This window comes from Epinephelus moara, chromosome 7, assembly GCF_006386435.1.
Source record: "Epinephelus moara isolate mb chromosome 7, YSFRI_EMoa_1.0, whole genome shotgun sequence".
NCBI classification, from domain to species: Eukaryota; Metazoa; Chordata; class Actinopteri; order Perciformes; family Serranidae; genus Epinephelus; species Epinephelus moara.
Genome location: NC_065512.1, coordinates 21,741,013 through 21,766,562, shown reverse-complemented (window position 1 = coordinate 21,766,562; position 25,550 = coordinate 21,741,013). Strand labels below are relative to the sequence as shown.

The window sequence follows — 25,550 nt, the reverse complement described above, 5'->3', positions numbered from 1 at the left end:
ATGTCTCTACGACATACGGGGCATGAGATATGCCCATTCAAAGTTTGCAAATTCAATCGGTTGCTATAGCGCCCCCCTTTGGCCAATTGATGTAATATTGCTTCATTCGCATCCTCCCATGACCCTCTACCACTGTGCCAAATTTCACATGGATTGACCAAGTCAGTGAGGAGAAAAACGTGGAACAGTGACACAGACAGAGTTTTCGTCATTATATAGTAAGATAAATGAATAAATCTGCATCTCTTCATATTTGTACAGTGCATAGTGAGATGGCAATATGAAAAAACTGAAAAAAATATGCAACTGTAATAAATATTTCAACAACAGACTTGGGATTAGTGAGTATACGGACCTGCACCTGAGCCCCTGTTGTCCCTGAGTGTGTAGAGGGGCAACCCAGGTCCTGGTTAAGACAAAAATAGAAAATGCACAAACAGTTGATTATACGTAACGTCTGCTTTTTGACTTCTTCACTCAGGTTATCGTCACAGATGCTCCCAACCACAGATAATCCCAACACATGGACTGTGAATGAGTTATTGCTTAAGAGCAAATGTGGATGGGTAACTGACCGTAGCAGTCCATTCGGTAGAAAGAGGCGTCAAAGCTGAAGTAAGCAGAATTGTACTGACACCTGTCCTTATGCAGGTCGCAGGTGAGACACTGAGGAGCAGAGGGGCTGTTTCCAATCGCAACCCTGGTAAACAAACAACTCGTGTCATTCAGTTCATCCAAATGTTGTAATATTTGCTGTGCTCCTGTTTATTGTTTATTGGATCCTAATTAACTTTGGCTAATGTGTCTGTTAGGGTGCATCACACACATAACAGGAATTCCTTACTTATAAAGATTGTTCTTTCCTGGTATGCCTTGGTCCTGATTACTCGCAAAATATCTGGGGAAAAAAATCACAATGTCAGACTTACATGTATTTACTTAATAATATTCTTCAAGGTTTATGTCGTTTTTCTAGAAATGTTTGACAACATCACTCACATGGCATTGTTTGTTAATTTGGATATGTAGATGACTTCCCACTTCCCAGAGGTAATAGGTGTTGCTTTGCCCTTCGAAGAAACGAGTGAACCAAACACTCAACACCAAAGACACGACAACAGCGACTGAGCAGTACATTTTGAATATATACAAATGAAACATACTTACATCTTTTATATAATGGATATGCTTGTAGCCCTGAGTGTCACTCATAACTTTGTAGAAACTGAGCTTATCTTCAGCCATAAAAATAGGTAAGGGCACGTACTGAAAAACAAGGTGAGATTTTATTGCCATGCACTGAATCAAACAGTGAAAATGGTGGTAACGTTTTGGAAACTTACATGGCCGACCCAGCCTGTCTTGCTTGTTTGTTCAAATTTCTAAAGAGAGCAGAGATTATTGCACTTCGTTAGCATTTCCTCATAAGACCGTGAAGTCAACATGCTGGTCATGATCCAGAGAAGCAGAGAGGTGACAGCTACCTGCTTTTCTTGCCAGCTGCTTCCATCAAAGTCATAGATCTGTACAACCACGTAATTCTGTTTTCTTGTGACCCACTGCACAGCGACGCGTTCGTCTGTAACCCAGGTCACTGAGCACAACATGTGATCGCTGAGCAAAGGCAACACAAAGTGACAAGGTTAAGGCAGACCATGAGGATGTTGTATTTGCCTCTGTTTTCAGTGTAGCTTGCTTTAGAGGAAAACTTAATGCATATTTTCCCATGTTTTGGTGTCTAATGGAGACAACACGTTTTAAAATCGGTCCAGTATTGAGACGGACTGCTGCAGGTGCAGTGGTGAAACAGGCTGCAGTGTTATCCCTACAGACAATTCTCCTACTGTCAGTTTACGTCCATTAAAAGTGTTTGTTTTTGCCACTGACAGGCTCAAACAAGTGTCTGACAGCATGACAGAAAGGACCCGTCAGAGAAGTTAAATGCTTTTCCTTACCTTTTGCTGGACTGTTTGTTACTGTAACCAAGTCTCTCTCAAGGAGAAGTCTTCATCTCATGACAGGTGACTTGTTGCAGAAAAAACAACGGTGAACACATTAGTGAGAGCTGGAGAGAGGAGTACCAGGAAGAACTTGTGTTGGAATAGAGAAAGTGGAGCTTAGTGTTACGTAAAATAGCATTGTCATGGCTAAATATTTAGCTTTTGAAAATGTTGAAAAGTCCATGAGATGTTGGAACGAGACTTCTCCTTGAGTGAGACTTGGTTACACACACTAACAAACAGATCGGATCAGCAAAAGGTAAAGCGAAACACTTAATTTCTTTTTGGGTTGCTGTTCTCAATTTAGGTGTCCTAAAGCCCCTTTTCCACCAAACACTTTCAGTATGGTACCAAAAGTAACCCTTCAGACATGGTACCTAGAACCTAGCATTTCCACCACAAACAGTACCCTTAAATGTGGGCGGGGTTGTTGCCACTCACTGCTCCGTCCAGCACTCACTGTAATTCCTTCTTTATCAGTCTGCACCTTGTTTATTGTCCACAGAACGAGGCTGCATGCCGACATTTTCAGCACAAAATAGAACAGGCTGCAGAGAGATATTTAAAGATAGCAGGTTTGTGCATTTAGTCCTTCTAATCTAAGACACTTCCTGACGCTTCTTTTTTCTCTGAGTGAGGACTAGAATATACGCAGTTCACATTATCAAGTCGAAATATTTTTAAACGCTTGAAGATCCACTCGTTACTAAAAGTCTGTGTCATCCAAGAGAGACAATAAAAACTAAAGTAACAGTCAAACTTGTCTTATTGAAATTTAAGGTGTGCTGATGGATTCACTTTGTCACCTTATGCATTGAGTGACATTACAAGTAAACATTCCACCTTAAAAGTCCCCGGCAGTTGGCCCAGTGAATTAAATTATTTTTTCTCCAACTCCAAAGTGGCAGCAAAACATCCTTTCATTTTATAGTTATAGATTACTAATGTATGCAAGACTCCTCATGGTATGAATAGTGGTTATAAAACCAGCCACAACTCAGCCCTGAGCAGAGTGACCGTTCGCTATTCGCAATCAACGGACTGCAGTGTTCACAGCTCCATCTTTTAGTACCAGATCTGCGTGCCAGGTACCCCAACAGAGGGGTGAACAAAAATGGGGACGGTACGGAACGGTTCCATTGGCACCATCCACAACTTTTCACAGTGGAAACTGAAAAAATGTGTGCCGAACTGAACTGTACCGTACTGCTCCGTGGAAACAGGGCTGTAGTGTAATTGCTTGGTGGTGCCCCCTTGACAGTAGTAGTTATATTTGTAGTAGTATCAAATTAATATTTAATTTAATGTTAATTAACTAAACGTTCAGCCCAAATTCTATTGTGTCCTTGTAACAATCAAAAGGCTAACTACAGAGAGGTGAAAATGTAATCAAGGTGTGGGGGGTGGGGAGGGACACATTTCACAATTGTTTTTTATTATGTAGAGAAATAACGTATATCGCATTGCCTGTAATGCTTTAATGTTGCCTACTGTAGTTTTGCTTCATCTTAAATTTAAATAATTTACCATAATGTTTATGATTGATGATCATCAGCTGTTTTGGTGCCCTCTCCAGCACTTAATGCCCTCAGCTGCCCTGACTTCTCTGTGTTTTCCATAATGTTGTCAGACACAGCCTGTCAGTGGCAAAAACATGCACTGTTATAGTATGTAAATTGATGCTGCACAATCTCCCATAGGGATTACACTGCAGCCTGTTTTGCTGTAGCGGCTGCAGTGGTCTCTGTCATACTGGACCAATTTTAAAAACTGTTCTCTCCATTAGTCCCTTAGACACAAAAACATGGGGAAATATGATCCAGGTTTAAAATTACCGAACAAACTGAAGAATATACAGACCCAGAGGCTACAGACGCAGGGGGAACCACCTGTGTGCGTCGGGATGGATTTGTGGTATCAACCACATACAGTTTCACCTTGGTTAGGGGCGAGCCAGCCTGCAGCAAATGCAATCAAATATAACATTGCCATAAATTATTAACTATCATGAGAGTGTGAGGAGGATACATTGCGGACAATATGAACCGAGAATTGCCGATATAAATTGTGCTACATACATAAATACTATCAGGGCAGAATATTGCATGTTTGAGAAAGGCACATGAGTGTCCCACCTTTGGATAAGGTACAGCCACTGTTTCAGGATACTGCTCAGATCCATACCAAGAGAACTCCACTTTGTGAACGTCTGTGTCGTTGAACTCTGCATAAGTCAAGTATTTCCCAGTGGATGACCACCATATTGCCCCATTAGATGCGAACACTTCCTCTGAAATTGATGGGAGAAAAAAATCTTCAAGCATCTTCCAATTTGAGAAACAGAAGCACATATCTAAAAAAAGTAATTATTTACCCTCATATACCCAGTCAGGAATACCATTGAGGATCTCATTCTTTTTCCCATTGAAGGTCACCTGCACAGCTTCAGCAATGACGTCGGATTTGAAGTAAATGTTGTAGTCAAAGACATAAGCCTGAAAGACAAAATGTAGTTCTAGTTTTAGATGATTTAAGTTACAAATGTAGTACAAATCCATACTCAAATTCATAACTTTAGTTTATTAAATACACTTTATAGCTAGAAATGGTGTTTATTTTGCAAAATGCAACATGTCCAATGTTGCCTCACATACCAGGGCAGCATATTTCAAAGCCAGTTATGTTGAAGCAGCTGTGATATTGTTAATTACAACTGAATGTGAAGACAAGGCTGCATGATAACACGGCGTAAACTTACATATTTGTTTCCTGTTGGGGCGAAGGTGAAGTACTGCACAACGGTTGGAAGATTCACAGGGGTAATAAATGTTCTGGAAAGAAATATGAAAGTAACTGAGGGTGATGTGCCTGTCCATATAATGACAAATGATGTACTGTGTCACAATTAAAGGCAACAACTCACGAGCTCTCCCTGTCATAGATGGAGTAAGAAGCTGTGAAAGAGTGTCTCCATTTCTGTCAGAGTGCAAACACAAAACTTGTTTTCCTATTTTCCTCATCAGATTTTATGATAATAAAACTTAAAGTGGCATACACAGAAATATTTTAAAGAGTTTAGCCAATGTAAAAATGCACGTGCAAAGCTAATTAGGGAACATGCACAGGGAGTTTCTCACCTTTGTGAAATTGCTTTCAAACGCAATGTATCTATAGTCACCTGACAACAGATAATCATTGGCATCCACCTGAGCCTGCAATGAAAATGATAATGGAAATATTAGTATAAACCACAAGTTATTACTGACAATGTTATGTTTATTGTTGCAAAATGTTAACATTTAAAATAAATGTATATTACAAATGTTGAATTGCTCAAATATAGTGACTCCTCATTTGTTTCAGCATTGAAGAGGATGACATTTCCTTCTCTTGTTTTATGCAGATACTCCTTGTCTGCAGACATAAAAGACAATAAATACACTTGTGAGAGGTTTGTACACAACATGAAGATTCATATATTGTCTTGACCAAAAGGACAGCTTGTGTTACAGATTTGACCTGTTACCTGATATCCAATACAAGCTGTAGGCTTTCCACCTAATGGTGTCATTGAAGTAATCTTCAATGGTGAATGGCCTCTTGGCAACACCTGATTCTGAAATGATGCACATGCTGCATTAGAGCTTTTTACCATCAACAATATAAGAAATCCAGTAGCAGGAGTATTCATATATTTTATTTAACCCTCATCGTACTGACTGGGGTAGACCCAGAGGTGTAATAGTTGTTATATCTCACAGGTGCTTTATTCCAATTTTCAGGACTTTGTCAATCAATTTGTTCCTAATGACTTCATAACATTGTTTTCCTATTCCTCAATGCAGTTTTAACAGATGGAACATTTTATTGAGTTGATGTTTGCTGTGGTCCTGATTTAAAGTACCACATGCTATCAGGGGTAGGGGGCACTCATCAGTCAGTTCAGGTCAGTCATTTCTTTTGAAGGAGACGGATACAGATGCAGCAAACAGATTTCCTCATAAGATGATATTCAAAGTCAGATCACATAATTTCATAATAGAAGTTCAAGGAAAACTCTTCTTCCTGCTGTGAACATCCAACTCTCGGCTGGAAAATCTACTCAAAATAGGTGTTACCTTTGCTCCCAAACACAGACAGGATGGTATGTTTGCTCCTCCTGTCACATGCCAGTATGTCCTGAGCATAGCATGAGCCAAATTGTTTGCTGTAACTGCCTGTACTGTGAGGTGTTCATAGCTCTGTGTAAATGGCATTAATTTTACATTATGTACAATTTGAAAAATCTAAATTTGAATACTTTACTCAACCTTTATTTTGATAAGGGGTCATGCTGAGACCAAGGTCTCTGTCTCCTTTTGTACTGAAAGACTTTATTCCTTTTTTTTAAAAAAAATTTTGGGGTCAAAATGACACTGACTGGTTTTACCAGATTAATATAACACAAATCATGTTTGAAATTACTGAAAAAATAAATGATATGGATTAACTTCGTATCTACTGTGTATACAGCTCTGCAGGATGAAAAGGTGGACACTCCTCTTATAAGAGAGAGATGGGAAAAAGATTTAAATATCCAGATTGCAGAGGAACAATATTATGGTTTAAAACAGATTAATGAATGTTCTATTAATGTCAGACATTGCCTTATGCAATCTAAAATAGCACAGAGGTCGCATAAGTCCACAGGTGTCAGTCTAACGAAGCCACTCTAATACACTGAAATGTGTCCTAAGATTCAGAAGTACTGGTGCAACATTTTCCATAGACATTCTTGATTCAAGAACTGGGCCTGAACCACAAACTATTATTTTTAATGTTCAGAGACGTTTAACTTTCTCACAACAGCTCAAAGTTGACTTATAAGCTATTTCCTTATGTCAGCTAAGAAATGCTTGCTGATGGTGCGGAAGGATAAAAATATCCCTGATGTGAATATGTGGCTTCATGATGTTGTCAGTGCTCTTGAGTTGGAGAGGATCAGATTAGAAACAAGCAGCTGGACTTATTTGACACCATCTGGCAACCTTTTATTTAATATCTGGAGAAGATTGATGTAGAATCGTTCAATTTTGTTTTGGGCGTCTAGGTTACTATATATTTTTCTTTTTTTCTATTGTGTTTTTTTCCTTATAATCTGAATACATACTAAAGGAGAAAAAGTGTCTGTATCAGTGTTGTAAATGCACTATCTTTAAATTACATTTGTATATTTACCAGTAATGTCTTTATTTGTATGTATTTACTTATGATCTGTGCAAACTGACACTGCTCTCAATAAAATGCTTTAACTAAGTGCATATATATTTGCCTCAGTTGCCTTAGTTAAATTCTGACACTGCAGAAAAGTAAAATGTTACTGTTGGATCAGAAGTGAAAAATGGAGACACGCATCCATCTGTGCGTCACGCGGTGGCGCTAAAACGTCCAGCAGCGTGCTATTACACTGAAAAGCCACATAGGAGCCACTTATAATTCACTTAAATAAACACCTTAGTAAGGCTGCTGACACAAGACAAATGGACAACAAAAAAAGAGTAATTATGACAGCAAGAACTTTTTACTTTTAGTTTTAAGCAAGCTGTTATGGTTATTCTCACACTGATTTCACACAGAGAGCACACACACACACACACACACACACACACACTGAGAAAAAACACACATAGAGGCCCGAGCTTTAACTTACTGCTGAAATAAACCGCAGGGATCGTTATTAACGTGATGACGACAGCCGCCCCCACCACCCCCCACATCACCTTGCTGCAGCCCTGTGAAAGGTGACACAAAAGTTTCAAAAACATCCTCTTCTTGAAATCACACAACACAAGCTGGCGTTGCAGGGTCTGGTTTTGTAATCGTTATATAGGCTACCCTAGCAGTGAGCTTCACACTCTCCACAGTAAGTACTTCACATTTACTCATGTTTTTTTTTCTTTTGGTATTTAAAGTGACTACTGAAGCTGATCAATTAATCAATCGACTACTGACCATGATGCAGGAGACGTCTCCGTGAAGCTCTCAGTCTTTAACGGTCCTTGCAGGTCGATGATGTGAAGTTTTAAAGTGCCTTCTTGGACAAGCAGCCTGGTGTTAACATACTCTCACAGCAAAAAAACCGTAACAATGGCTTTAAACTAAATATGGCAACATGAGAAAACCGAGCTCCGTCCTACTTTTAGTTGAAGCAAGGCTTCTCACACTTCCCGCTGCATTCCTGAGAGGAGTCCGACACCAGACAGACAGGCAGAGATGCCTCCCTGAAGTCTGCACAAGTTTCCAAGAGCGCACAACTTACTGGTATTTAGGAAGTGGCTTTTTCACCGAGGGCGCAAGTCATCCCCCTCAGCAACTGTGAGGGAGTAGAAGTGGCTACAGCTGGGGATATTACGAAATAACCATGCAGTAATGCAGTGTTGGACAAGTCATTATTAAGGGATAATTTTATTTGAATGTCATTAATTGTTCAGAACATACATGGAAAAATAAAAGTATTAGAAGCCAGATAGGTGACACATTTTTATCATTCAAGGATCCATACAAGTTGCGTGTTTGCGCACGCCACAGACACTCAGGTGTCTGTCTATGCGGAACAATTCTTAACAAATAGTTCTAAAAATAGCAGCTGTGACTGTCTCAACAGTTGGATTTAATGGAAAATCACCAGCACCTGTTTTGTCTGCATGTGTGTTGACAGGTGGGCTCTGAGGGGCTATCACAGGCTCAGTGGCTCCAATCTCATGAGACCACAGGAGCTTGAAAGAAAAATCATTTCCCCCCAGTTCATTTAGTATCAGTGATGCACACTCATATCTCATGATCGTTTCTGCAGTAAATTCAACATATAGTATCCGATACACCAACAAGCCCAATGGAAATTCATATTTTTGACAACCTTATACTTCATAAAAAATATTGCACATGCTTTGCAACACACACTCAAATCCACCACCAGCAGTGACTCCAGTTATTGTTGCACTGTAGCACTTCCATTTACCAGTGTTAAAAGAACTGTAATGTAAGCTGTGCAAGCCAAAGGCAGAAATGCAACAGAAATCAATATTTTTGTGAGTATCAGTGAGTCGACACAGTGGTGATTCATTCAGCGTCATCCTCATCTGAGCTCTCAACCACCCGGCTGGCATGTTCAGTGTAGTCAAAGGCAGGGAACTTGATGGGAAGCTCATTCCACTTGGTGCATTTGCCCATCTTCTTTCCGTTGAACGTCACCACAAAGTATTTCACGTGGAGGCAGGGGCAATCGATGCCTTTGTAGAGCATCATGGAACCCCATCTCTGCAACGGAAATCAGATGTTAAAACATTGTTTTGCTTACTGTTTTTGGTCAGTGACAAACTAATCAGTGCCCTGTGTACCCTCAGGGAGTCATGGCCTGAAATAAAAAGATATGAAATCATATGGTTGCAGTTTTAACTCTGGAAGCCCATTTCTGTCAGTGTGATGGAATAAAAACCTCCTGTAAAATCATTACAGTAAGAAACATGAAAAAATAATGACTTACTATCTCAAAATGAGAAACTCAAAACTGACTTAATCGGTAAAATTAATGATAAACAATATAAGTAATTTTGATAAAGTTTCTCATGTTGTGATGCAAGTTCATTATCTTGGTAAAGTCTCATTATATTGACTTACAGGATCTTTTTTCCCTCTCACACTGATTCTCATTCTTTCCAAATTATTTTAGTGTGTATGACTGGTCTCGTTTCACTCTTTTCTCTCATTATTTTTAAAGGAGTATTTCACCTACAAAACGACCATTTGTGTAGCAATTTCTCACTTTGTGTTGCCATGAATTTGTGAAGTAAACTTTGTTTTTCTTGCATACCTCCACAGTGAATCCAAAAAGACGAAGATTTTTCATGAATTGTAATAAACGGGGACTAAACTATTTAAACATCCAGTTACAAACTCTCGCACAACTCATGCAGTATAATCAGTCGTATGCTCTGTACTAGGGCTGCCCCCAAATGGTCGACCAAACGTTAGTCCACCAGAAAGGTCATTAGTCTGCAAGATTTCATGTGAAACTCAGTTGGGAGCTGCACCTTGTCAAAATAAATAAAAACTTCTGTGACTGAACCATGTGGGTCCAGGTGGTTAAATACACGGCATGTGTACGGCCCCTAATTTCCAGGGCTGGTACCTGCGGTTATTCCACAGGCTAGTTAATAACATGTCGGGCAGGAAATCCAAAGTGTGGGATCATTTTGAGAAGGTGAAGGACGAACCCAAGGTGATATGTAAACTCATCTTCATTGGTCGACTACAAACATGACGTATCATCTGAAACATGGAAGTAGCTACATGCCCATTAGCCCACAGCGTCATTAACAGGCGGCTCGCTCAGTGTGTGACGTGCACTTGTAGATAAAATATAGGCCTATATTAATGAAGGTTCATTAGTACGCTTTTGTATTTCTCTGTAATGTAGCACAGCGTTAACAATGTTACTGATTCTATTCTTTCTCAGACCGTGAACTCAAACCACTGTGTTTTACCGCCCAAAATCTATATTTGAATAATGAAATTAATATCGTAAACTTGCGGAAGACTAGTCGACTAATGACCCTAACTGACAACTATTGATCGACTAGGAAAATTCTTAGTCGGGGGCAGCCTTGCTGTACTTCACAAACACATGCATTTTTACTAAAATGTTACATTGAAAAAACATCACCACAAACAGTCTCATGCAAGACGATGTGCATTTGAACTCTACTCAATCAGAGCTCATACACACATGCATGCTCAGGAGAGATAAGGGCTAATGTTTTAGTGAAAATGCTTGTGCTTGGGAAGTAGTGAGCATACAACAGAATAAATGAGACTTGGATAATGCTGCATGAGTTATGTGAGAGTTTGTAAACCAATGTTTCAATATAGTTTTGCTGTTGTTTAATGTGGTCACCAGTGTCTTTGCATTTTTTGGTTTCTCCCTTCACAATGAAGGCATGCAAGAAAAACGAAATTTTCTTTCACGAATTCAGCTCAATGTCATGAATAACTGATAGACAAATGGTTATTTTGCAGGTGAAGGGTCCTTGCAAAGAGACATCTTACAACACTACAGAAACTAATCCCAAGCAATCCATGCAAGCTGGAGCTTCACGTTGAATGGATAGACCTGAATGTGGTATAAAACCTCTTCTCTAACCTTTAGAAAGAAAGTAAATAAGTGTATTTCCCAAAATGTCCAACTTAAAAACACCCAACTCTCTAAAATACATTTACCTGCCCGCAGTCTTTGCATGCTATGTAGTAATTGGTCTCATAATCCAGAAGTCGCTCTTGAAGATTAGTATTTTCCCTCCGAATGAAAAGTTTACTGTAAAAAAAAAAGTCAGTATTTGAGTTGACTTTGGATACATTCGCCATGCATGCAGGGTATAATTCATCATTGGCACATAATTACAATTGTGGCATTGAGTTTATACATCATGGAATGCTGCAGAAGTCAATTCCAAATTGTAGTTTGTACCTGAACTCTGGTGTGACGTTGACTCTGTGCATGTTTTCAATCATCTGGATGTCGTCGCCAGTGCAGACGTGTTTGCTGCAGCTTCGGCAGGTAAACTTCACTTCACCCTTTGCATCCTGCATTTTTTTCTCCTTCTTCTTCTTCACTGTCATCTTTTCCACCAGTATAGCCTCCATCTGAAAGTCTGTGATCTGATGAAAGGAAAAAAAAAACATCAGAGAGCGGTCTTGCATGGCAATTTGGGGTTTCAGTCGAAACTTTTTTTTTTAAGTGAACGTACCCGTTTGTCATAGTCTGCTTGATCTAAGGCTCTGATTTTCTCAATGGCTTTGTTCATCATGTCAATGCGGTACTCATTGACACACTCCTTCTCAGCCACCCCAGAGTTCTTCACCTCGACCAGAGAGTAACTGCTGTCCTCAGCTCTTGCTCTGCCTCGAGCCTGCAAAAGGTGATGATAGAGTCAATAAGCAACCACTTTACACTTTTATTTCACTGTAACACACATGTATAATGGTGCCTTTATTACTAGGGATAGAAGTGATAATCTTTAACACACACTACAGTTCATTACACATTTGATGACTGACGTCACTGACCTGAATCATAGCAATCTCATTGGTCACAAGCCCATATCGGATAACAAAATTGCAGGCTGCTATGTCCAGACCTTCCTCTGCCACTGTGGTAGCAATCAGCAAGTTGACTCTACCACTGTGGAATTTGCTCAGCACCTCCCTTTGCTCTGCCTGATTAACACAAAAATTGTGATGAAAAGGTTAAGTGTGAGTTGGATGCTGGAGGCAAATGTGCTGCCGTTTGTTTGATGTGCACTCACAGCCGTCATTGGTTTAACAACACTCTGGTCTCCTCCTCCGATCACATGTGAGGCTTTCACTCCAATGTCAGCAAACTTGGGGTTTTCCTGAATCCATTGACTTAGAGCAATGGCGCTGCGACGTGTTTTGGTGAAAATGATCCCTCTGGCCGCCTCCCTGCTGCTGAACTCGTACAGAATTTTACGTTTTAGTTTTGTCAGGCTGTCATTTTCAAACTCTGGATGCTCCGCGAGCCTCTGCAGCTCTTCCTTGTTCTCTGCAAGACAGATATCAAAGAACTCTAGTACATTTTTTGCATCATTTTGGAGGTTAAAGAAACAGCTCAACATTTTGAGAGAAATGTTTATTCACTTTCTTGACGAGAGTGAGATCAGAAGATTGATATCTCACGTCCGTCTGGTAAATATTCCACTATAGCCAGTAGCAAGTTAGCTTTAAAGACTGGAGAAAAGGGAGACAAGCTGTCCAAATCCGCCATCCATCACACCTAAAGTTCACAAAGTAGCTTGTTTATTTCATTTCGCAAATGATCATTTGAATATCAATTGCTCACAGAGTGGCATGTTAAATTTATGAAGAAACATTTGTTTTTCTCACATGCCTCCACAGTGAACAAAGAATCCAAAAACAGAAAGTCATAGGGGTCCACATTTGTCAACAGCAAATCTACATTAAAATATCCATTAACAAACTGTCACACAGCTCGTGCAGTATAATCCAAGTTTCATTTATCTAGTCATATGCTCAGTGCTTCCCAAACACATACTTACTATTTAAAACACCTCTGCATAAAAACACATGGATGAGTAGCACGCCTGGGCTGTATATGCAGAAATGTTTTATCTTATCTTACTATATAATCGAAACTCTGTCTGTGGGTGTGTCTGTGTGTCTGTTCCACGTTTTTCTCCTCACTGACTTGGTCAATCCATGTGAAATTTGGCACAGTGGTAGAGGGTCATGGGAGGATGCGAATGAAGCAATATTACATCAATTGGCCTAAGGGAGGCGCTATAGCAACCGATTGAAATTGCAAACTTTGAATGGGCATATCTCATGCCCCGTATGTCGGAGAGACATGAAACTTTGCACAGAGATGCCTCTCCTCATGAGGAACAAATTTGCCTCAAGAACCCATAACTTCCGGTTGCATAGACTTTTTGCGATTTTTAATTTTTTTTCTTCTTAAAATCGATCTCTTCCTAGGAAGTTTGACAGATCTGCATGAAACTACGTGGCTCATCACATAAAGGTGTATAACATCTCAAGGGTTTCACCGATCACCACGCAACTTTGTAGGCATATGACCACACATAATCTGAGGGGACCCCTCTATTATTGACCCCATCAAACAAAATGGGGGCGCTAGAGAACTAATTTCTTATCTAGGCCTAACTGCCATATCGACTTTACTAAACTTGGTAGATATGTAGAACAGGACGCCTCAAGGTGACTGGAGAAATGTAACTCTAATTGGCAACTGGGTGGCGCTATAACAACAGAAAAATGCTTAAAAATGGCTAAAATGTGACCGGTCGCTGTGGCTCCCCCTGTGGCCCAATGTTTGTTTTTTTTCCCTTAATTTTTGGTATGAGTAAGTCATGGTATGGTATGCTGTACATAATCACGGAAACTGTCAGTGTGTCATTCTGTCTGTCCCACGTTTTTCTACTCACTGACATGGTCAATCTATGTGAAACTGCAAATAGGCATTGAGGATTGGCATAGGTAGAAGCTACCAATGGGTATGGACTAGTATGGTAAGGTTTTAGTGAAAATGCATGCGTTAATGTGGGAGGTACTCAACATCAACTGGATAAATGAGACTGGGATTATGCTGCATGAGAGTTTATAATCAGATGTTGTGATGTAGTTTTGCTGTTGTTAATTGGATTCTTTGCTCACCGTGGAGGCATTTGAGAAAAACAAAAGAATTCAATGTAACACGTGGTGAGTAATTTATATACAAAAGATCATTTGGGGGGTGAAGTATGCCTTTGATCTGCACAAAAACCACAACCAAAAAAGAGAAGTTGTAGAGAGAGGTTGTAAAGTGTGGTTGCACAGTAGCTTTTGTTCCAAAAAATAAGTCTTATTGCAGTTGGATTACCAGGCAACATGCAGATACTTCAGGAAGTTACCCATGACACTACAGCTGGTTTTACAATCCTGTTTCCAGTCTTCATGGTAAGCCAAGCCACCCAGCGGCTAGCCTTATACTAACAGATATGAAAGAGGTTTGGGTCCTTTCATCTACCTCTCAGCAAGAAAGCAAATAAGCTTAATGTCTGGCTATTGACTGAAAATTCAACAATCCATATAACAGTAATGATAACGACAAGTCAATGGGGCTTTTGCCCAACACCACGATACCTTTGAACAAATTGAAGAGGAATCTCTCAGTATCTGTGATCTGAATGGTCTCCTCATCATCTGGTGTTGTTTTTTGCTTTATCTGCTCCTGGTGGTATTCGTTCAGGAAACTGAAGGCATCACGCATGCGAATGGTGTTGCAGAGATTCAGGCCCTCGTTGTACTGTCGAAGGTGCTCTGTGCAAGCCCGCACTTTCTGATTTTCCTCTGTTGCAGCTAAAATGGATTGAGACAAGTTTTAAGATCCACAAAACCAAGTAATTTCTTATCAAAAAAGGAAGTTAGGCAAATTATCCCTGAAGATGAGCATAAAAAAATAGAGCTCACCTATTCGTTCTTTTTGAACAACCCACTGCTCGTAATTCTGAGAGCCAGGTTCAGAGGTGGGGCTCAGCTCAGCATGGGCATGAATGGCATTCATGATGTTCTTGATTACATTACCAAAGGGATCCTATAAAGAATACAAACATATTACGCTCTTAATGTCATTCCTTAGAGAGAAACTGTAACAAAAAGCTACTACGAAGCCGGCTCCAAATGTCGAATAAAAATACCTCTTTTCTGTCTTCAATGCTTTCAATGATTTTCCTTGGTTCCTTTTTGTATTCCCCAAGGCTCCTTGTCATGATTTTGACAGCATCCAAGTTTGCACAAATCTATGAAAGAGACGCATGAATTACATTGTTGGATTAGTCAAAGTCAGACATCTCTACACTATTTCTTTTTAATGTCTGCCTAACAGACACAGAGTTGAAGCCAAAAAGCTGTTTTCAATTTTCGACTTTTGTGGCAGTAGGAAACTTTATGGCTAGTGTGTGTGTGTGTGTGTGTGTGTGTGCGTGTGTGTGCAGGGACAGCGTGGAACATTAAGAGCAGCTTGACTGGATGAACAGGATCCTCGATGACTAAGTCAGAGAAAGTGGAGCAGGATGTAGATGAGAACAAAAGATGAAAAAGTGAAACTGAAAGAGAGACATTTCTGTTGTTTGTGGTGATTCGAATATACTAGGTGTGGCCACAATTCAAGCTCACGATCAGACAAAAGCGGTTATGTCTCTAGTGATTTGTAAGGCCGCAGTCTCTGGTGTTGTTACAGTAGACTGCATTAGAATGTTAGGTCTAACTAATATGTGTTGTTGTGCACAAAGGTGTGGACAGGTGAAGCTGAGAATGATATTTACGCGCAGTATGTGCTCCTCAGCTTTCGCCATTTTCGTGGCTCCCCCGACCCCTGGTGAGGCGGTCAGGCCCAGGATCTGAGGGATGGGCACGGGCTCCTTCTGCTCTTTCTTCAGCCTCTTGTTTTTGTGCTTCTGCTTCAGGTAGCGCATCATTATGTGGTTGTAGACTCCTCCTTTCTGAGTGTGGTGGCACTCATCTATTACGATCAGTGACAGATCTGCATGAAGAGAAGAAAACCAAAGATATAAATGGATGTTTTGTCAGTATGCCATGCAAAGAAGTCACCAGTTTATAAAGAAGCAACTAGGGATGCACGTTAAATATCGGGCCGATAAATTATCGGCCAAAAATTGGACATTTTTATAATTATGCACAGCCGATAATACAAAGCCTGACTACTTTCATTGACTTGACAAGTTTTTGACTGTGTTTGCGAGTCACCAATAAACACACAGAAAAGAACAACTGCAGCACACTGTCAGGAGGACAAAACATGTTGCGGTCTTTCACAGTTCCAGAAGACATGATTGCACCAAGGAGATTCTGATCTCCGACTGCCCAACACAGGTTAGACACAACGCTGAAGGACCGTCTCCACAGTGTTAGCACGAGCTAATTAGCAGCAGTGGCTTACATCCAATACCAAATATCAAACTTGTAACAACTGCTAGCCATGTGATGCTACAGTTAGCGATTATTTTTATTGTTACCCAACAACCCAGTCTGGAGCACGTTTCTCTCTCTCTGGCTGCATGTGTGTGTGAGACGTGGAACAGTGAGACGGTGCCTGGGTGAGTTTATAAAAATACAGTGTGACGATATTAACATTTCATATATGAGAGGCCTGTACTATGAAGCAGGATTTGAAGTTAGCAAAGTAACTTCTGGGTTAACTCTGGTTTTTCGGTACTATGAAACTATTTCTCTTTTTACCAGATAAATCACCGTGGCAACTTATGCAGAACAGCTAACCTGCTCCGAAGTAGGTTAATTTCATGGTGTCGGATCACGACCTGGCAACACCCCGATGTCTGACCAATCAGATCACGAGCAAAAGTCCGGAGTCTCAGGTAAAAAAGAGGGGCTTATACTGTATATTGTTATAGGTCAGTAGATGAAGTTCATTGTTGCAGGGCTCTCTGTCCACTGGTTTTGAAACAGAGCCTCTAACAACGGAGAGATCGTTTACACACCTACCACATGATTTTAGCATGATTTGAACTTATGCAAAGTTTACTGTAGTCTGCAGTGATCACTGCCATTGCTGCTACTTTTACACTCTGATTCCATCACTGCAGCTCAGAATAACATGAGACACCTGTGTGATGAGAACCAGGATAAAACGGTCAGATAGACCTCATGAGTGATTAATGGGGCCACTTTTTCACCCCTTACTTCAGTAGCAGAAACAGTCTGGCTTCACTTTGAAGTGTGCTATCGGACATATTCAGAGTAGTTTCGTCATCATCCAACTAAACAGCAAAAAATAGTCATAAAAAGTCACATAGGCCTATAGTTGCACATAATTTAAGTCTCGGCTGACGGTGTATTTTGGATAGTATTTTCAGTGTTTCCACATTTCTTGTTATGAAATTACAGGGTATCGTTTACATCCCTCGTCATTGACATTTTACTGTCTTGCAGTCGCAGACTCTTTCGGTACCCTTTCATCTTATGTCATATGAAGCAGCCTACTTCATTCATGGTTCTGATGATGTCGCGTGTAGTTAACACCCCCCGCCTCTTTCACATGACTGGCTGGATAGGAAAACCCAGAGTTGACTGAACTGGTTGATAACCAGCTCTGTAGTACCCCTTATCCAGTCGGCCAATGTTAGGGCTAGTCTAGTCTCTATATACAGACTCTACATTTAGTGAATGTAGAGTCTGTAGGCAAACCCCGGAGATCTTGCCTCCGGAAGAAGAGCAGAAGAGCCCTGGTTTCCGGTTGTAGGCCGTTTGTAGTCCGCGTGATATTGACTAATCACGTTTGAGCCGGCTGCAGTTGTTGCCAGGTTAAACAGTCTGTGCGGTGAACTAACGAGGCGGAACATAATTGGTGTCACTGCAAACTCTGAATCCATCGCAATGGTTCAGCATATTTACTTATATATAAATGGAAGTCGGAAACGGAAATTCACCTCCTCCGCCCAAATCAAACCGGAATGCCAAAAAATCGGGGGTCTGCCCCCAGAGGCTGTATCGCCGTCTGCCGGAAGTCAGACGCCGAATACAGCCGATGGATTCCGAGAATGGGGATAGTCAAACCAGATAACGAAAGATATCATGGGTAAGGTGAGCTGGCTTCATAGTACAGGCCTCAGATGTTAGGTGGACCTGCCGTTGCGCATTCAACCTGTTCATGAGCCACTTTTAGTCTCTGTAGTAGAGACCCCACTCTGCAGTGTAGTTTATAGGCTTTACTCATACTGATCTCCCTCTCTCTTACCGTTAACTATACATTTAATACTGCTTAAAAGTCATTTTACTTTCACATCTTTGTATTTATAATGTCCATCTGTAGTGTAGGGTTATATGGGGACTGGGGCTTTGAGACAATACCACAGCCTCATGTTGGCAGGTATGAAAGAGTCAGAACTGTTCTTTGTTTTTGTTGTGTTAGCAAGTGATGTTGGTTTGATTTGATCAGTCAGGGCTATGGGATATTACATCATCCATGTTTTCTCACTACATCATAGCCTTTCTTACCCTCAGGTGTACATAAACTACAGGTTATACACTTCTTTTTAAAAAACAAAAATGTGAAATTATCGGTTATCAAATCGGTTGCATCCCTAGAAGCAACACTAAAGATGACAAGAAGAGGAATAAATGGTGAGAGGTCCTTCGCCAGGAATATTGTACAGCGAGATTACTGATTGCTAGTAATCAGTAGAACAATAACATTTATGTTTCTGCATCTCTCACTGTAACATTACCGGCCAGGGACTGCAATTTTGTCAACCAAGCAGTGCTATTTATACAACATTTATTTGTATTTCTTAAATAAATAGAGGTGACTTTCTGGCACTGATTACAACATCTTTCTGTAAGAGAGATCCTCCCACACAAACCAGCACTTTTCTAGGAACCTGACGCAGCAGTTAAAGCCACACAATAACATATGCCGGAAAACTTCAAATATAGCTTTGACTCATTTCTTATTTTACACAAGTGTGAGTGAGCGAGGTGAATTGCAATCATTCACACGTTCAAGTTTAACCAGAGTGATACAAATGTGTCCCCAGAGGTACAAAAGAGTAGGGAGGAGTGGCAGCTTGATGTACTGTGGGTGATAGAAGCTCTCATGTGAATTTGATCAGCCACACACTGATGGCTTGAACAGACGTGTGGCCTGGAAGGCAGGGGATAGGGAAAAAAAGAAAAAAGGACACGCTCTCAGGCGTTTCAACAAACAGCATATGTTCCACTGAGGTGGCTATTCCACCTTGGACTGGTGAGTGCCAACAAGAGTGAACAGCAGAGCCGGAAGACTTTGACAAGATCCTGTCAGGTATCATCAGGGGAGATGTTATGAGTCCTCTGGGTGGCTTTCTATTCCAAAACCTGTCAGTGTCTGTGGTTTAAGCCTGGGCAGATTTTTAACTCAAGGTTTTAGGAAGCCTGTTTCCAAAAAAAAAAAAAAGAAAAAAAAAAAAAAGTGGAGTTATTGTTACCTTGTTTCAGTTTTGAATGCTGTTTTTTTTTTGGAGTCAAGTTGACTTAAACCAAAGGAATTTGTTGAGCAATGAAAAGTAATTCACATTCTTGTGTTGGATTTTATGAGCTTTTGTAAAACTGTATTGTAAAATCATACCGCTCAAGTTCACCCCATCATCCTCTCCTGTGATGGACCTCTCCAAGTAATTTTCAAGGATCTGAGCTGTGCAAATGATGACATCATTATTCTTCACGATCTCTGTGAAAGAGATTTTCAGCTGGCTGTCTCCGCTGACTCTCTCCACTTTGTATGAGGGCTTCAAAAATGGACAGAACTCAGCAGAAAAATGCTGCTCGACAAGAGGGACCTGCAGGACACCAGAGGACATTCAGTTTTATGATGCTGATGGTACAAAGTCAAGAAATAAACCTCAATCAAAACAAATAAAGACATCCATGTTGTTTGTATTACTGCAAAGCTGCTGATGATTTGAGGGTGTGTTTGTTTATGATGACAACTTTGTTGACTAGTTGTGCTGTGGCTTATAAAACTTTGTAGCCCATTGTTTGAAGATCAGGATGAGACACTCCCTGGTCTCAGAAGAGACACAATTAGGCAACTTATTTTTCTGCTCTGTTGAAAAATGAATCACCATGATCGGTTTCAGTAACATACAGTCACTATTCCCCAAGCTCTTATGAAACTAAAAAAAAACCATTTTTATAGCTGGAAAATCTTTAATCTAAAATGGAGTACGTGTGGTCTTTTCCAGTGCAGAGCAGATCACATGCCAAATAGTACCAAAGTGCAGAGGAATACCTAAACCCTATGGCATGTAATTTGTGGTGAGCTGACCCACATGTGCAAATTGACTGAAAGATAGAATGTTTTCTTTGGATTTGAAAAGGAAAGAAGTAGGTCAGCATAACAGCGCACAGACGTAAGTCAGGTATACCAGGCTCGGGCTGTTGTACCTTGTTCACCAGAACGACCACTTTCCCTGAACGCCCCTCTGCCCTCCTGCTGTCCAGATGGTGTTTGGTAATATAAACTGCAACCCTGGTTTTACCACTTCCTGTCGGGAGGCATACGATGATGTTTTTCCCCTCCAAGGCGGGTCTAGCGACCTCCATCTGATAATCTCGAAGAACAATATCTTGTCCTGGGCTTCTGGCCGCTGCTACTAGATCTGTAATGCAGAGCAGACATTCAGACAGACAAAATTTATTGTCTGTGTCAGCAACCCACCATTACAGGCATTACCAGGAGGAAACGACTGTGCTTGACATTGTTTGTGGTCTCGGTCCTGTGGTGGGATGTGTTCTTAAAAGTGCCCTTAAAAATACTGTATGCATATGCACCAAATTCATAGAATATGTTCTACATTTAAAACACAAACAATGAGCAATCTGACTGAACCTTGTAGTCAGTGAGTTACTTATGAGAATATGCTAAATAAAAAGAGTAGATACGATAAGCTTAAGCTTCAGACTACACCTTTTTGTTTTGGAAATGTTTTCTTTTTAATGTAATGCATTGTTTTTTTTTCTTTATTACGTGCATTCATTTTGGAAAAATGTCCACAAAGACCAAAATAAATTACCACTTTAATAAACTATACTTTCATTGTTAAGCTACTGATTTTAAATCCCAATTAACACTGCATGGAGCACCTATAAAACATCTCGTCTTTGGTAAAGATGTGAACACTGTGCACTAACAATAAAATCAGTGAGCGGCACAGCTGTACCATGAAGTTCAAAGATTAAAGAACTGTGCCAAAAGCAGGACAGTACGTGCATCAGATTTCTTTGTTGCAGTACAAAACATTATATGTTACAAATCTAAAACTGGAAGTCATATTTGGTGGGTTTGAGCCAATTCAACTGCTTCAAATTTTCCAGAAATAATAAAACATCAGCCGGTGTGCAACATCTGCATGTATTTATCAATCATTTAGATTTTCTCAAGCTGCTTGGAGTGTATCATTTCATCGTCATTTCAGTAATGTTTTCCCTGTTCTTGAGGTCTATTGTGTCTCATCTCCTGTTTGCAAGGACAGCAGAATTATTATGATCCACTTTAGTCAGACTTGAAGTCGTTGGCACGCTATTATTCATTTGCTCTGTCTAGGCAGGGGATAAAACATGACTAAGACGCCATGCACAATGTGCACGTAAAACCCCCGGCTACCTTCAACCATAGACTGTGTAAAAGGTTATACATGTCCCCCACTTATGAGTTCAAACCCCCCGAAAGTTTTAATTTTCCCCCAGTGCAGACAGCTTTTAATTTTCTGTCTCAGCCTTGGTATGCCAGAGGTTAAAGTGCTGTTTCAAGCATCAGCATGGAAGTAAATACACGTCTGTGCTGATGGAGAGATAAAGCTTTAACAACAATAAGATGTAAACAGCGGCCTGTTTGGCCCCCTGGATTTTACCAGCAGTTCCCAGATGTCAAAATTATTAGAGCAGGAAAGTCAACAATTAGCTGTGTTTAATGCTGTTCCAATAAGAACAGAAAACCCACAGGCTTATTTTTCAATCTGATTCAGTGCCGACTTGAAATTAATTTCAGAAGTAGCACAAATAATTCTGCACATGCAACTGGTTTCTCAGTCTGGCGGAAACATCTTACATGTGATCCTTTCTGTTTAAAGCGTTCAGGTTTGTGGCATTACTCACATTAATGAGACAAACTGTACTGTAACCTTATATTAAGAACATAAAGGATACTTCCTCTGTTAATTCATATCATATAATTATTTCCACTGCCTCATTATTCCACATGCCTCTCCACTTGTGCCACTGCTCTGTTCTGGGTTGATTATCACTAAAGCAATCGTTAATTATTTGAACACAAGGTTGGAAAGGCACTTTATATGAGCACGGTGTAGTGAGAGATGATGCAGGAGCTTTTGAAATAACCAAACAAAAAGGAGCCTTATATAAGCAACACTCCACAGCGACTTGAATTAAACTTTTCCTTTACATTACTTTACAATGCACCATGTGGTTTTCATTTGCGGCTCTGGCTATGCTCTGTCCTCTCTGACCTCTATGTGGTTCATCATGGTACACACATGGAACATATTCTTTGGTGTCGAGCAGGCAAAAATGTTCCACTTGCAACACGTTCCAAAGACTCTCATTATCCTGCTTTTATGATACTACAGGGCACCTACACATAAGAGGACATTTTTTCTCCCTTTGACCTGAGTTTGGTCTTTGTGTGCGGTCTACTGGGAACAGAACAGAGCAGGTTTCTTAGATTACTTTGAATATGTGAACAACATTAACAGTATCATCAAGGGTGAGCAAAGGGTGAAACAGTCCCACCTGGTCGTGGGCGCTCCAGGCTGCTTTCCCGTTGTTTGGATTCAGTGCTCGCTCCTGCGTACAGGTCTGAAAAGATATCAACCAAGGTATAAAAGTCGAGAAAGGCAGTAAATCTTATTCTTGTTCACTGTGCTGGGACTACTAGCTGCTAAGGAGTCAGTTTACCCAACTTCCCAAAAAGCAAGCGTCACAACTGGTGGTATCTAGTTTACTTGCCAGGACTTTGAGATGTCTGTCTGACACATGTGAATCTTGTGCTTGTTTTTGTTTTTGATCTGTTTTTGATCTACTGAGGAAACAATTTTATGATTGTGTCCTGATAAAATATTTGCCCATAAAATGAAAGCGATCTACATGGACGGACACCACTAAGGATAAGTGGGGTATGTGTGTTGTGAATTGGGTGAACTGAACCATAAACTACCTCCTGCACTGGTCCTGACTCCCACTTGGGGTTGCCAAAGCTTCATTGGAGGGCTGCAAGGCCTTCTTGATTTTACGAGGTGTAAGAAAACTCTTTTTAAAAAAATTATACAGTGGGCCTGTAGCTCAGCATTTTCAAATTTTAGATTATTATTCAAGATGTAAACCTAAAAAAACCAGAACCCTCCCTCTCTGCTAAACAGCTTCGCCCTGCATTAGAAAAATATGCAGTTAAAATAACCAAAGAGCTTTCCATGAATAATCTGCTTAAATTCCTCCAAATCACTCGTTTGACACAAACTTCCTGAAATGTTCTGTACTGTTATTGTTATGTAATGAATATAATGTGAAATATCTACAAAGTGTCACTTGGTCAGGGGTTGTCACTTTACTCAATGATAGAAGAGGGGCCTTTAAGGAGAAAGGTTGGGAACCACTGGCCTGTTGGGTAGTGAGAAGGTCCAAATTCAGTTATTAGACTTAACATTATGAATATGCACTGAATCAGCACTGCAAACATATATAGATTTTCCACTGCTTGTTGAACTGAGGTGTTCTGTAAGACCTGCTTCATTCTGAGGCTCCTCCTTGATGCTGATCTCCATAAAGTCGGGTCTATCGCCACCTCCAGCTGCTGCTGGAGCTTCACTTCCTGTACAGTCATCTTTCAGTGGAAGACATGTCATCACATCTGAGGCGAATGAGAGATAACTAAATCACACTTTGGGAGTTACTATAATAAATAACCTCTACCAAACACAGACACATTTTCTCTATGCCACAAGACTGCCTGGTGGCATTTCCTATCATGGGTGTGTTAGTCACCTTTTGTGTCACAGTCAGTTGATCCAGTCAGCTCAAAATACAGGTTCTGGTGTCCAGTCTCACGCAGAACTCTGAGAAATTTAGAAAACCATCCATGTTGACCTCTTACGATACATCTCAGGAGTTCACGAGCTCCACTCCTGTTACCTTGGTTTGTTGTTGTAGTTGTCACCTACAAAATGAGCAAAGTAATAAGTGGAGTTGAAAGGTTATGCAATCAGAGAGGAGTGCTGTGCTCTGCAAACACATATGAATGCATTTGTCTGCCATCTTGTGGCCACAGGCTGCAATCACACCCACTGGGACTTGGGGATTTAAAAAGTTGAAGTGTAAAAAGTACATACAGAGAAGTTGTATTCAAACTACATCTCTCTTAGATCATAGAGAGGCTGATCAATTACAAATAAACAATGATGTGACAGCTCACTTTCACAACAGTGTACTTACAATCTCTGAGTCATCCTGGGTGAGCAGGCCCTCAGAGGAACAGTGGATACACACATCTGCAGTATTCATGTCCAGAAGACGGGGGGAGAGTAATTCAACAAGCTTGACACAGTAATCATTCTCTGCCTCCACCTCAGGTCTGGGGGGATTGACCTGAATGTATTCCGCAGCAGCTTCACATCCTGAATTTTCCAAGGCGTCAACAAATGCCCTGAACCAGCCACGCTCGTGTGGCTTCTTTATGACAGCGGATATAAGGAGATCTGTGGCCGCTAAATTACCATCGGTCCTCGCCTTCTGTCTGATCAGCTCCTTTTGCTCGGTTTCGATAAAAAGCACATAATCCAGAACCCGCTCCACCACAATCCGCTCTCGCAGCCTCGGCCTACAGTAATCAATAAGATTCACATATACATCATCCTCCTCAGAAGCCATTGCAGCTCACATAAACAACAACGCTGCTCGCAGGGGACTGTACAGTCCGGATCCAGCAGAGGCATAAACTACGTACAGAAAACGATGATTCACAGTATCGAGGAAACTGAAACTCTTTCACTTTCATTTCTCCCAAAGTCTCCAGAATTTAAACTGGCCACTAGATGTCAGCATTGGAACATAATAGGTGAGTCTTTGCACGTCCTAAGACCTTACAAACATTTTAATGTAACTGACCGAGGCGTTTACATCTGTTTCCTATTGTTAACAGTGGTTGAATGTGACTAAATACATTTACTCAAGAATTATACTTAAGTACAAATCCAAAGTACTTGTACTTCACTTGAGTATTCACCTTTTATGCAACTTCTACTCAACCATATCTCAGAGGTAAATATTGTACTTCTTACTGTACTACATTTGTCTGACAGCTTTAGTGACTTAGTGTGAGATAGGCTACTTATTCATTAGTATATTATATGTCCAAGGTCTGGACCTGCAACTTAATCAAGCAAGTTCACTTTG

General features: G+C 40.5%; 2 protein-coding genes across 2 annotated transcripts in view; both read right to left on the bottom strand.

Moving 5' to 3' along the window:
• The window catches only part of fap (fibroblast activation protein, alpha), a 15,415-nt gene extending 7,125 nt beyond the window's left edge, over positions 1–8,290 (bottom strand). Inside the window, exons 1-17 of the mRNA XM_050048718.1 lie at positions 7,992–8,290; positions 7,690–7,771; positions 5,527–5,616; positions 5,320–5,414; positions 5,138–5,212; positions 4,924–4,976; positions 4,759–4,831; positions 4,375–4,495; positions 4,136–4,290; positions 3,861–3,958; positions 1,485–1,614; positions 1,344–1,382; positions 1,168–1,266; positions 1,000–1,070; positions 845–898; positions 576–700; positions 356–406 (exon numbers count right to left, since the gene is read on the bottom strand). Coding sequence (XP_049904675.1) covers positions 356–406; positions 576–700; positions 845–898; positions 1,000–1,070; positions 1,168–1,266; positions 1,344–1,382; positions 1,485–1,614; positions 3,861–3,958; positions 4,136–4,290; positions 4,375–4,495; positions 4,759–4,831; positions 4,924–4,976; positions 5,138–5,212; positions 5,320–5,414; positions 5,527–5,616; positions 7,690–7,771; positions 7,992–7,994 — 1,414 coding nt within the window. The 5' untranslated portion in view covers positions 7,995–8,290. The remainder of the gene's footprint in view (positions 1–355; positions 407–575; positions 701–844; positions 899–999; positions 1,071–1,167; positions 1,267–1,343; positions 1,383–1,484; positions 1,615–3,860; positions 3,959–4,135; positions 4,291–4,374; positions 4,496–4,758; positions 4,832–4,923; positions 4,977–5,137; positions 5,213–5,319; positions 5,415–5,526; positions 5,617–7,689; positions 7,772–7,991) is intronic.
• Positions 8,291–8,425: 135 nt separating this feature from the next.
• On the bottom strand, positions 8,426–25,106 carry ifih1 (interferon induced with helicase C domain 1). The gene is made up of 16 exons (XM_050048714.1): positions 24,591–25,106; positions 24,144–24,315; positions 23,884–24,009; positions 22,896–22,961; positions 20,532–20,746; positions 19,714–19,924; positions 15,896–16,113; positions 15,269–15,370; positions 15,042–15,165; positions 14,715–14,930; positions 12,341–12,597; positions 12,102–12,251; positions 11,783–11,944; positions 11,503–11,693; positions 11,256–11,349; positions 8,426–9,296 (listed from the first exon to the last, which is right to left on the bottom strand). The coding sequence occupies exons 1-16, from the start codon at positions 25,023–25,025 to the stop codon at positions 9,099–9,101; spliced, it is 2,937 nt and encodes a 978-aa protein (XP_049904671.1). The 5' UTR covers positions 25,026–25,106; the 3' UTR covers positions 8,426–9,098.
• Between the last annotated feature and the right edge of the window lie 444 nt (positions 25,107–25,550).

What these genes read in the sequence shown, in the direction of transcription:
- ifih1 (XM_050048714.1), bottom strand. Translation starts at nt 25,025, where the DNA reads ATGGCTTCTGAGGAGGATGATGTATATGTGAATCTTATTGATTACTGT. An exon ending in AAGCAGACTATGACAAACGG is followed by an intron (nt 11,694 to 11,782) that starts GTACGTTCACTT and finishes TCCTTTCATCAG; the next exon opens with ATCACAGACTTTCAGATGGA. An exon ending in CATGCAAAGACTGCGGGCAG is followed by an intron (nt 9,297 to 11,255) that starts GTAAATGTATTT and finishes TTTCCGTTGCAG; the next exon opens with AGATGGGGTTCCATGATGCT.